At 63.0% G+C, this 11,697-nt stretch overlaps 4 protein-coding genes across 4 annotated transcripts; 1 reads left to right on the top strand and 3 right to left on the bottom strand.

The window, feature by feature from the left end:
* Positions 1 to 24: 24 nt before the first annotated feature.
* Positions 25 to 437, bottom strand: EMIHUDRAFT_218338 (hypothetical protein; the record flags this gene model as incomplete). The annotated part of the gene is made up of 2 exons (XM_005760141.1): positions 25 to 160; positions 296 to 437. Coding segments are annotated over 2 exons (278 nt in total), but the record flags the coding sequence as incomplete, so codon positions are not given.
* Positions 438 to 4,173: 3,736 nt separating this feature from the next.
* EMIHUDRAFT_218337 (hypothetical protein) lies at positions 4,174 to 5,440 on the bottom strand (the record flags this gene model as incomplete). Its single annotated transcript, XM_005760140.1, has 2 exons — positions 4,174 to 4,362; positions 5,288 to 5,440. 2 exons carry the CDS (start codon positions 5,438 to 5,440, stop codon positions 4,174 to 4,176), a joined length of 342 nt encoding a protein of 113 aa, XP_005760197.1.
* A 747-nt stretch (positions 5,441 to 6,187) lies between these two features.
* On the bottom strand, positions 6,188 to 7,392 carry EMIHUDRAFT_218336 (hypothetical protein; the record flags this gene model as incomplete). Its single annotated transcript, XM_005760139.1, has 3 exons — positions 6,188 to 6,430; positions 6,528 to 6,773; positions 6,907 to 7,392. 3 exons carry the CDS (start codon positions 7,390 to 7,392, stop codon positions 6,188 to 6,190), a joined length of 975 nt encoding a protein of 324 aa, XP_005760196.1.
* A 213-nt stretch (positions 7,393 to 7,605) lies between these two features.
* EMIHUDRAFT_438520 (hypothetical protein) lies at positions 7,606 to 8,859 on the top strand. The gene is made up of 2 exons (XM_005760138.1): positions 7,606 to 8,217; positions 8,308 to 8,859. Exon 1 carries the CDS (start codon positions 7,667 to 7,669, stop codon positions 8,015 to 8,017), a length of 351 nt encoding a protein of 116 aa, XP_005760195.1. The 5' UTR covers positions 7,606 to 7,666; the 3' UTR covers positions 8,018 to 8,217; positions 8,308 to 8,859.
* The last annotated feature ends 2,838 nt before the right edge of the window (positions 8,860 to 11,697 follow it).

Below are 11,697 nucleotides of genomic sequence, written 5' to 3'. Positions count from 1 at the left end.
TCGGCGTTCTCGCGGATCGCGCACGTGTTGAGCAGCACCACGTCCGCGCCGGAGAGCGACGCCGCGTGCGAGTAGCCCGCGCCCTGCAGCACGGACCGCACGACCTCGGTATCCGCCACGTTCATCTGGCAGCCGTACGTCTCCATGTAGACGCCGCGGCCTGGCGCAGAGGCGGGAGGGTGCCACGTGGGCGGCTACTCGCGGTGCAGTGGCGGCGTCGAGGCGGCGCCTGCTCCGTCGAGCTGCGCCGAGGTGAGGTAGGGCGGCAGGTTTGTCTCGCCGACGTCCGCAGTACCCTCGTGCGGCGTGAAGTCGCGCAGGCTCGCGGCAAACTCGAGCCGTCGGCGAGAGGGCGTTCGCGCCGAGAAGGCACGACGTGACGACTGCAACGACGAGGACCAGGCCGCCGCAGCGCGAAATCGGCTGCCGGCCGCCATTGTCGTAGAAAAATAAAGAGAAATTCCGGCCGCCGGCGGCAGGCCGGCCGAAGCGAACGCCATTCAAGTGGTGAAGCGCCGTTCAAGCACCCCGCCTGAGGAGCACAACATCAACATACGCGATTTCTTTTGGGTGTACCTGTGCTAGTGCCAGTGCGCGCCAGTCCCGTGCCCAGTGTCGTTCGTGCGAGGGAGTTCCGTTGTGAAATTCTTTTCCTGGCCCGGGCGCTTGAGGCTGGCATGCTGGGCGTGGGGTCCGGGCGTGGTCTGCTCCGTTCCCAGGGTGGGAGGATTGGGTGAGGGAGGGGCGGCTGCTCCTCTGGGAGGAGGACCTGGAGGAGTTGTGGAGCGGTGCTGGCGGGGGAGGGGGCGGGAAGTCCCGCCACGAACGCCGGCGGGGGGCGCGGCGGCCGGGAGCGACGGGGGGGGGGGGGGAGGGGATGGAGTCCGAAGATGATGGGGATGGTCCTCTCGGCGAGCACCACGGTGCTCGCGGATTCGACCATCCGCCTTCTGACTGCGAATCCGACGGCGGCTTCTGTGAGGACGACGGCTTCTAGAAGCCGTCGTCCGCGCTTTGCCTGTTGTGTAAATAAATAAATAAAACGGACACCTCTACTAGGAGATGGGTAAAAAGGAACAGGTCCCCGCCCTGCGGTCTTTGTGCAGGGTTCTTTGTGGGTGTGGTCGGCGACTAGCCGGGGTCGTCCTCCCGATGGGGGACTAGCAGTGCTCAAACTTTACCGGTATGGGAGTTTTTGGCTAATCAAACCCAAGGCCTGCACTAATCAAAAAGTGGTACGGGACAGTTGCCTCACGGAAATCAAAGCGAGTCGGAGTGCCTTCTTGGTGGCAAAATCGGCAAAATCGGCAAAATACCGGGTATTTTGCGGGTATACCTGAAAAAACCCGGGTATACCCGGGTAATACCCGCACTTTTGCATGGTTTCGCCCCCGGGACCACACCGACAGCCGCTACAACTACTGAAAACCCCGCATACCACTTTCGCATACCACTATACCATACCACTCCAAAACTAATCAAAATATCGCCAAATACCAGTCTCATACCGGTAAAGTTTGAGCACTGGCGGACTAGCACTAGCCGTCTTCCACATGGTCCCTCGGGTCCCTGCTGCTCCTAATCTCGTCGTACATCCTCCTGCTGATCTCAGCAACATCCTGCTCCCTCCCTCGTCTCGCCCTGCGCGTCTGCTCCGCCTCCCCGTCGTCTGCCCTGCGTCGTCTGGTGACGGGTCCTCCATAGTCGGTCGAGGTCGCCGCCCTCCTCGTGCCTCTTCCCAACGTTTCCTCGGCGGCCGATGCCGTCTGCTCCGACTCCGCCGTCCCCGGGTCTGCCCTGCCCTCGTCTGCGCTAGCTTCTGTTTCGTCACCACTGATGTCCCTCCTCTTCTTTCTCCTCTTCTTGAATGCTTTGTACATCGCGTCGATTCCTTTTCGCGTGAGCACCAGCCTGAAGCCCGCCCAGCAGCTGAACCGCTCCCTAAGTCGGAGGAGCATCATCAGTCTCACCCACTTCGCTTGCTGCCCCCTGTCTCCGCTCCCTCCCGCTTGAGCCACCGTCGCGGTCCTCGTTCGTCCCACTGGCTGCTGGCCTGTCTGCACATTACCTCCGTTATCCCTCCTCCTCCGCGAGAATCGTGCGTGTAAATAAATAAATAAAAACGGACACCTCTGTACTGTGAGATGGGTAAAAAGGAACAGGTCCCCGCCCTTGCGATCTTTGTGCAGGGTTCTTTGTGGGTGTGGTCGGCGACTAGGCAACCTGGTTTGTGGACCTCCCGCACCTTACCCTTACAGGCCACGGCCATAAGGGACCCCGTTGTCCGTTTGACACCAGCCTTTTTTTGAGTTGGAGGTGATAATTAAACGGATTGCACTGTCCCAAAGAACTGATTCATTCATTTCACCCTCACATAGTTACACTACCTCAAAGTTGAAAACCTCCAAAATAGGCCGTCAGGACTCTGTCAGGACTCCGTCAGGACTCTGTCAGGACTCTGTCAGGACTCTGTCAGGACTCTGTCAGGACTCTGTCAGGACTCCGTCAGGACTCCGCCAGGACAACCACTGTCCCCCCGCTGTGAATAGAGCCCTTAGCTAGAGAGTAGGGAGGGGTGTACAGTCGAGTTACCCCCGAGGGCAGGGACGGCCCTCCACTGAGGGAAAGGGCGCACGGGGACGGTATCGACCCAGCCACGCAGCTCTTTCCTCGCGTACAGCCAACGAGTTTGCTGGTCCACAGGCAGGCCAGGCCGTGAGCGTGGGCCGGTCAGGCCTCATCCTGCGGTGAGCACTGGAGGGCTATGCGGCTCGCTCCGTCAGCCGACTTGCGCCGTCGAGCGGTCGAGCGCTTCGGGTTGGACCCGCGGGAGGGTCCCTGCGCGGCTGACATGGCCAGCCAAGCCGTGTGCGCTGCCGTGTGCGCTGTCGTGGGTGCTGCCGTGGGTGCTGTCGTGGGTGCTGCTGTGGGCGCTGCCGTGGGCGCTGCCTCGGTCAGCAGTCGGTCAGCCGTCGTCCGCGCTGCTCGGCGCTGGCTTGCTGGCCGCCGGTGGCAAACCAGGGGCGCGCGGGCCATGGACGTCGTGGCCGAGCTTTGCTGCTTTCTTGCACGTTGCCGGCTGTAACGTTGCCTGCACAATGGCCGCGCCTCTCTTGCTTGTGCGCTTTTCATGGTCGGCCGAGTGGCGCGAGACAGCGTGATTTCTTTTTTGTCTGTCTGGACTCTTGTTTGAGTTGTGCCCTTGTTTGTGCCCTTGGCACCGTGGAGTGCTGGGGGGGGCGACAGGGAGGATGTGGCCCTGAGTTATGTGTACGCCGACTCAGGGTGTGTGGCAGCCAGCTGGCTGTGTGTCTTGTGAGCTTGTTTGTGTCTGTGTGTCGCTCGTGCGTGTCGTCATCATCTGTCTAGCGTCCACCCATACCGCGTTGGTGTCCAGTCCGAGCCTGGCTGTTCTTCACCTTACTACCTACCTACTACTCTCGCCGACCTACCTCCTCGCTTCGCCAGCGCTGCCTATGACTGCGGCACGCACGTCGGCTCGCCGCCCGCGTCGGCCGCGGCGGGCCCGCATAGCGCGCCGCTCGTCGGGGGAGTGCCAAGGAGGTTGAGGAGTACAGGCTGCCTCGCTCAGACCGCCGCCGACGCGGCGCGGGGCCGCTGTCGGCGCTGCTGCCGAGCTCCTGCGCTGTGGGCTTCGCCATCGTGTCCTGAGTACGTCGCCGACGCCACCTGCCGCTCGCCGCTGCCTTGGACTTCCCTGCCATCAGGCAAACACACACACACACACACACACACACACACACACACAAACACACACACTATTAATAATCGGGTAATAATTATTAATTATTAATCATCGGGCGGGGGCGCGGCGCGGCGGCGAGCGGCGCGAGGCGGCGGCGCGGCGAGGCAGCGGGCGACGCAGTGCGGGGCGGCGCGGCGGCGGGTGGTATAATTGTTTATTAATTCATTAATAATGAATTAATAATTGTCGGGCGGCGGCGCGGCGCGGCGACGGGCGGCGCGAGGGGCGGCGGCGCGGCGCGGCGGCGCGGTGCGGCGGCGGGCGACGCAGGGGCGGGGCGGCGCGACCAACTGCACTGACCCCCCCAACTGTTTGCGCGAGAGGCGCGGCTGTCGGTCAACCCCGCGGCGCATATGCGCGCCGCGGAAGCTGCTCGACAGGCGACTTCATTGCGAACGCGGTCGCCGTTACTCCAACTTTCCTTTGCCGATCAAAAGAGCCCGTCCTTTGCTTTTTAGCCGCCGAAATTTAGGCAGTCCGTGGTTGCTAAGCCGTGCGAGCGGCGCAAGCGAGGAGTGGTCGTCCGGGAACCCGGCGCAGAGCAAGACCAGATGGTCAGCGCCAGTCGGCCCGGCGACGAAGAGAGTGCCCGCGCCCTCCAGATCAAGAAGGTCGTGCGGGACCGCCTTGAAGAAGAGGTTCAGCAGCGCGGTCGCGCGCCGCGAGGAGGGTGACGAGGAGGGAGAAGACATGGTCTGAATAGAGGTGCGAACGACTGGCGGCGGGGTGGCGTGGCGACCGACAGCGGAGGGCCGAAAAAGAATTTTACAACCAAACTCCCTCGCACAACACTGGCCGAAAAAGAATCTTACAAGAAGACTCCCTCGCACAACACTGGGCACGGGACTGGCGCGCACTGGCACTAACACAGGCACAGTGCTGTGCGAAAAAGAATTTACGCTCTGGCGGGCCGGGGCGCGCGCTGTGCCTCGGGGTTCGTGCGTCGCCCCCTTTATTTATTATGCGCCGTCCACGCTGGCAGACCCCCACAATGCGCTTTTTTTGTTTTTTCAAACCTGTGTGCGAGGCCCCGCGAGCGAGGGAGACGGGTCAGCGGAGCAGCAATGAGCGAACTCGAGGACGAGCAAAACCGTCCGACCCTGACAACCCCGCCCCCCTCGAGAGCCCGTCCGTGTCTGGTCCATGGTACGTGTGTGTGAGTGTGTGTGTCCTGTCGGCTCGCCTCCCCGTGAGCAGGCCTTCCCGCTCCACACATGTGCATGTGCATGTCGCGCACACCACACACGAGGGAAAGAGAACCAGTCCGAGACAGGGAGCCACCGAGACGACAGAAGGCGAGAGTCCGAGGCAAACGTGTGTGCGCCTTTGTGACCGGGAGAGCATCCAGCGAACTCCTTGGCTAACAAAAAATACGACGAGGGGACGGGAACCATGTGTGGGCACACACACACACTAGCATCACCAGCACGCGACACCACGCGTCAGACCCCGTTTGCGGCCGCTCGGGTGCAGACGCGTCATTTCACACACGGAAGCGAAATTTTATCGTGCTGGTAGCACGTTGGATGCTGCCGTCGGCCTCGCGGATCGCGAGAGCTCATACACGAAGAGGGAGATCAGAGTGAACAAGCTCAAGGCCACCGTGGGCAGCAGCCGCCGCAACGCACCAGCGATGGCCAGCGTCATCGTGGGCGTGGCCAGGAGCATCCTCATGCGCGGACTGGCGCGAGCGGCGGCACGAGGCGCGATCCGCGCCGGAGCGTGTGCAGGCCTGGCGTCGGGGTGGCGCACTGCCTCGGGAGGCGGCATTGCCACTGGGCGACGGCTCGGCACGCCATGCCACTCGGAATGTCCATCCCAACCGTGAAGCCGACGGCAGAGCGGAGAGATGCGCGACGTGTGGACAGCCGCCGCGGTGGGTGTCAGGAGGAGCAGCAGTACGGAGGAACTCGGGCACATGGCGGCAGCGAGGCGCTCTCGGTCCTCCGCTCAACTACTCCTTTCGAATCAGGCTCGCAAACATGAATTTTCCTATAATCAAAGGAGGTTTGCTTTTGCAATCAGCGTGAAATTACCGAAAGTAAGTGCGTATTTCACAGCTCGTGTGAGTAGTGAATAGAATTCCGAACGTAAAGATAGCCACATTACACTGAAAACCCACACAGTGCACACAGAGTGGAAGAAAGAGAATTTTACAACAAAACTCCCTCAGAAAGAGAACATCTCTCTCTCAGAGTGGACATTGCACACAATTCCCGTAACACCCAAAACACAGAGTTCACTCGCCCCCGCATCAACAAAACAGAGAACAACTCTCTCCCTCCCCCCTCACGACTCAGCCCCACGCACGGCGCACGGAGGACTGAGTCGCACATTCCTACAGCACTTGCCGCGTTGGCATATACGCGTACGCCCGCGAATCGCTGCCGTCGCCGCCCCTTCTCCGCCCGCGCCCACCTCTCACGCCTCGAGCGGCGCGCCCGCCCTGTCCGCCCTGCGGCGCTGGGGCGTGCCGCCCTCCGAGACGGGGTACGCTTCGTGGCTCCGTCGCGGCTTGCTCTCGCCGCCGCCCTTGCCATCCTTGCAGACAGTGCCGTAGAGGTCGCCGGGCGGCTCATAGGTGCCGAAGAGGCGGTCGAGCAGCGTGAGCCGCTTCGAGAAGTTGGAGAGGGGCTTCGTGTGGTGCATGGTGTGGTCGGGCACCTGCTCTCGGCACAAAGGGCGTGAAGAGGCTCGCAGCTGGCCCGTGTGCGGTGGCCAGGCGGTCTCGGCCCGTCTCGTGTCATCTCGTGCGCGCTACCTTGAGGTCGAGGTTGAGCAGCTCCGGGATGATGCGGAGCGGGTGGCCGTTCACTGTCCACGACATTTGAGTGTGGCCGAGCAGCTCGACGAGGTGGGCCCACGAGACGAGGAGCGCGATGTCGAAAAGGGTGTAGTTGTAGACGCGGCCGATGAGCTCGAAGCCGATCAGGTACGAGCCAAGGATGGAGGCCGTCTCCAAAAAGCTCAGCTCGTACGTCTCGTGCGCCACCAGGTGGCCGTGCTCCTATCAAGAGCGCTCCAAGAGATAGTCGAGATGTGGCCGAGATGTAGTCGAGGTGCAGCAGCCGCCGGCCGTGCGCCTTGCCGGTGTCGGCGTGGTGCGGCGCGTGCAGCCACCGGTAGAGCGTGCGGTTGACGTGGCAGGAGCGGTGGAAGGTGTAGAAGCCAACGTCCAGCCCAATGTCAAAAACAAAGGTGCGCCACGGCGCATGCAGCCACGACTCGACGGTGGGGTCATCGATTTTTACCCACGGCCAGATCATGTACCCCACCGTGAGCCCCACCGCCTCCAGGAACGAGACCTTCAGCTGCGTCCGCACCGCTCGCAGGCAAAGCGGCTTGAGCGGCCGGCCCTCGTACTCGTCCGCCATCGCCTGCACGGACCACGCCTCGAAGAGGCCTATCGGAAGGATGAACGGCCAATAGACCGCTGGCCGGTCGAGGCCGACGCCTTGCGAGAGCTTGACGAGACGCATCACGGCGAAGCGGGCGAGGACGACCACCGTCTGTTGCGGCCACAGCCGACAGATGAAGCGGCACCGCCGCCAGCGGTCGGCCTGCGGAGAGGTCCTGTAGACCCAGCAGAGGTTGAAGGCAAATCCTGCGAGCCAGACGGCCAACATGCTCTTTGCGTACTCGATTGACGCCATCGTGACGGCAAATGGGTGGTGTGGCAGCGGCGGAGGTGGGCTTTGTGAGCTTGGATCGACCTGTGCTGATGGGCCTGCACGGGTTTCTTTCGGCCCATTAGGTGGGATGCCAAGGTGTTCGCGGGCATTTCTTTCCTTTTCTCGCGAGTAATGAAAACAGCACCGGATTTTTCTTTCCTAGCTCTGCGGACCCCTCCACCCTTCGCATACCCGCCCCGCGAACGGGCATACCCGGGACTGCCCGGTGATGCTCGCCAGCGCCGTCCTCTCCCCGCTCTTCGCGCCTCGGCAGGCGTCCCTGATCGCCGGCAAGTGGTACCCGGACCCCGTTCCTGCCTTCCCAAACGCCGACGGCGAGATCGGCCGGCTCCGGCAACAGCTCGAGCAGGCGCAGGCGGATGCGGCGGCAGCGCAGGAGCGCGCACGCGCTGAGCCCGCGGCGCGCTCTCGGGCGGCTGAGGAGGGTGGAGCGCGGAGGGCAGCAACTCGACCGATTGCGCTGCCGCCGCCGGGAAGCCTCACGGCAATCATAAGCCCCGCCCGAGCTCACACCATGGTGCACGATCCGCTCACGCCTGCGCCTTCACACAGACCTTGAACAGAAGAAGGTGCCTCGAATAGCGCGGCTCCCACCTAGGCGGTCAACCTAGGGATGTGGTTCTCGCTGGCGGTGGCGTCGGCGCTGCGGATGCGGCACGGTGCGACCGCCGCGGCGACGGCTTGCCTGGCGCTGGGCGTGGCGGGCTGTGCGCTGGCACTGCTGCAGCTGGCGAGGCCGCTGCTGGCCAGCGTCAGGAGGTGAGAGCAGTCAGGCCCTTCCTCTCCTCCACCCTCCCACCCGACGATGGCTGAGAAGCCTGGTTCCTGCCCCTCTGCTCCTCGCTGCAGCGCTCTCGGGATCGACGACAGAGGAGCAGTCGCCGGCGAGCCGCGAGCTTCGCCGAGATTCGCCGTGACGAGCGAGAGTAACCACCAAGTCGGATTGGTCGACACGGGCCGACGAGCCGAGAAGAGCCGAGCTTAGCCGAGATGAGCCGATGTTGTTAGCCCAGAGAGGGTTGCTCGGAGCGTGCGAGCGGGCTTTTCTCTTCACACCGCCCGCGCGCCCGCGCCGTGAGCAGGCAAGCTGCGATGCTACGCCTGCCGCGACATCTTCGACGTACCGCGCGGGGCCAAGCGGGCCGTCTGCCCGTACTGCGGCACCGCCAACCAGGTGTGAGCGTGCGTCTTGCTGTTGAGCGTGTGTGGAGCGGCAAGCGCGCGTTTGGACGACAATTGAACCATCGTGTGTCGCTTCCGGTGTTTGCGGCCCCTTTCAGTCGATGAGGGTTCTATCGGATCACGTATGAAAGGGAATGTGGTTTGGGGCCGACCTGTGTACGGCAGTTTAGAACTTGTACTCCGCGCCCTTTTTGTGCCGATTGTGTGACCACGTACATCATATATGTGTAATGTGACACAAAATGTGTAGAAAGGGGGTCGGGGGGTTCCCTCACTCCAAGGAGTGGGGGGATTTTCGCACGCTCAGTGTGGCGAGTCGTATATGAACAATCCCTACCTACTTATAAGCTACTCTCTCTCAAACAAGACTTGGGGGTAGGAGCCCAATGTGCCCGGTAACGATCCGTCCACCTGCACCGCACTGCGGGTGTAGCATAGAGGCAAGAGGGTCAATCTAGGCCTCTCTTATTAGGCCTCTCTCTGGAACGCCTGTGCACGCCCCGGCGTACGCCGTTACCGGCACCGGTCGGTCCTGACAGGGTTAGTCGCGTGTAAGTCGCGTGCTTCTGCTTGATCGGATGCGGGTGCGTGCTGTTGCGGGTGCGTGCTGTCGCTTGATCTGGTGTGCAGCCGCGAAGCCAGGTAACCTATGCTCCTGCTTGATCGAATGTGGACTGCGCTGCCGTGGCGGCTGCAAGGGGCTTTTGCTGCTCTTCTGCGTGCACACGGTCGACCCAAGCTCCGGAACACAGTGGGAAGCATGCCGGTATGGCAGATCCCAGGGCACTGGGTGGCTGTAAGGAATCATTCTTGCCGGCATCTGGAACACTTGGCTAGCGTTGAGCAGATATGGCAATGCCATCGAGCGATAATCCGCATCGCCCAGGTTCTGCTTGTATGTTGGGCCGTGCATGAAGGCGCCCGAGTGCTCCACCGCCATGAACAACCTCCAGTGGAGGCGGGTGCGGAAGACGTGCAGGCGCACCACCTCAAGGTTGTTGTAGTAATACCTGCCATTGTACTCCCCGCGCGAGTTGACAAAAGGCAGACGCAACGCTGCATCCACTTTCAGGTGGGGATTCGCCTGGTTGAAGCTGCGCAGAGCTCCGTCCAGCCGTGAGCTGGACGCGGCTTTGGAAATCGTCTCATAAGCATACGCGTAGTGCCTCGCCTGCAGGTGGGCAAACACGTCTTTTGGCCAAGCGCTGGTGATCCGGGAGTCACCTCCGTCCACACGCAAGTACCAGTCGACTTGGAGCAGTAGTGGCGAAAACATCACGAGGGCGGCATAGAAGCGGCACATGGTCCGGTAGCCAAAGCCGTGGAACGTGCCGCGCATTGACGGTGACGATAGATTGCCGCCACGATGGCTGAGGTTCACGTCCCGGAACACCGCCGCATAATCATAGTATTTGGGGAGGGCGGCGTCGACACTGAAGTTGACGCGCTGCCAGACCACGGCAGAGGATCTGACCTGGTCGCTAATCCGTTGCTGCTGCGCGTCTGTCAGGTCCTCATGATGCACCACGAGCGGGTATGCACCGTGGTGGCTGAAGAAGTGTTCGTCCAGCGCGGCCGCCATGTTTGCGATGTTCCACGACTGGTCATGCTTGTTGCCGCGCGTGCAGTCTTCGCCACAGGTCGCCTGGAAGGCGAGAATGGTAACGGCGCCGCGCGGCTTCGTCGGTTGCTTGGCCTGTAGCTCCTGGATGCGCTGCACGCCGGCGCACGTTTCGTTGAGCCACGAGCTGGTGTGCCACAGGCGCCCGCTCGCGGCTGCAAAGCCAGGGCGCTGATTGTCGATGGAATGGACGAAGATGTCCGCGTGCTTGTCTGGCTCGGCGCCACACGTGACCACTGGATTGAGATGATGTGGGATGGACATCACCACCAGATGTGGGATGGACATCACCACCAGATGTGGGCGGAGGAGCGGCGTTCCACGGGGGCTGCAAAAAGAATTTTAAGGATGGTTGCACAAAAGTCAATCAATCAATACTCCCTAGGGTGGGCGACGGATAACGCACCACACACCTCTCCTTAAAATCCCTGTGTGGTGGCGGCGTGCCGTCCTCCCATCCCTCCCTTGGGTTGTCTGTTTTCTTTCTTTCTTTCTTTAATCAATCAATATCCCTAGGGTAGGCGACGGCTAGCGCATCACACTCCTCTCCTTAAAATCCCTGTGTGGTGGCGGCGTGCCGTTCTCCCATCCCTCCCTTGCGTTGTCTGTTTTCTTTCTCTTTCTTTCTTTCCCTCGCCTGCCGCCGCTCTCTGCCCTCTCGGCGGCCGCCACAGCGAGCACCCACCCGCAGCCCGGGGGCCACGCGGCCGGGCACCAGGCCTTCGATGGCGGCCTCGCCCGCCATCGACCTGGGAGAGCCGCTCGCGGCTCTGTTCAAGCGCGCGCGCGTCGCCGACAACCTCTACCGCAGGTATGAGGGGCGGCTCGCGGAGCTGGGCATTGGCGATGCTGGCGACCTCCTCGACGAGGTCGCTGAGAAGGGCATCGGCTCGCTCGACATCCACGACCGCCAGGCGGAGAAGCTCCGCCAAGCTCTTCTCGGCCGGCGGGGCTGGGGGGACGCAGCTGCGGTCTTGGCATCCCTCAGCGGCTTGTCGCTGGGCGACACCCCGGCTGGGGTGGCGGCTGGCGATCAGGCGGCTGGTGGCGGGGCAGCGGCTGGCGGCGAGGGCCGCGGCGGCGCGCGCCCCGAAGAGGCGGACGGCGGTGCCTGCGACGCGCAGGCCGCTGAAGGTGGGTCCGGAGGTGGGACCGAGGGATCCAGTTTGGACCCCTTGGAGCCCGCGCTGCCGGAGAGCGTCGATGGGACGATCGACGCCGCGGGGGGGGAGGAGGAGGTCGAGGGCGGACGGAAGGCGCCGCGGCGCCTCCGAGGGCGGCGCGGCCGTGGCGCCAGGGGTCGCGCGGGACGGGCTCGAGAAGGTGCCCGACACCGCGGCGGGTTTGGCTGCTGAGCGGCCCAACCCCGTGGAGGAGGTTTCCACCGGCGGCGCGGCGCCGGCGGAGGGGGAGGAGGGCGTCCTTACTGAGTGTTC

This window comes from Emiliania huxleyi (assembly GCF_000372725.1).
Source record: "Emiliania huxleyi CCMP1516 unplaced genomic scaffold EMIHUscaffold_78, whole genome shotgun sequence".
In the NCBI taxonomy this organism is placed as follows: Eukaryota; Haptophyta; order Isochrysidales; family Noelaerhabdaceae; genus Emiliania; species Emiliania huxleyi.
The sequence above is the reverse complement of the archived record's forward strand: the minus strand, read 5'-3'. Positions and strand labels throughout refer to the sequence as shown.

Coding starts and splice junctions, on each gene's coding strand:
- EMIHUDRAFT_438520 (XM_005760138.1), top strand. CDS start 7,667: ATGCTCGCCAGCGCCGTCCTCTCCCCGCTCTTCGCGCCTCGGCAGGCG.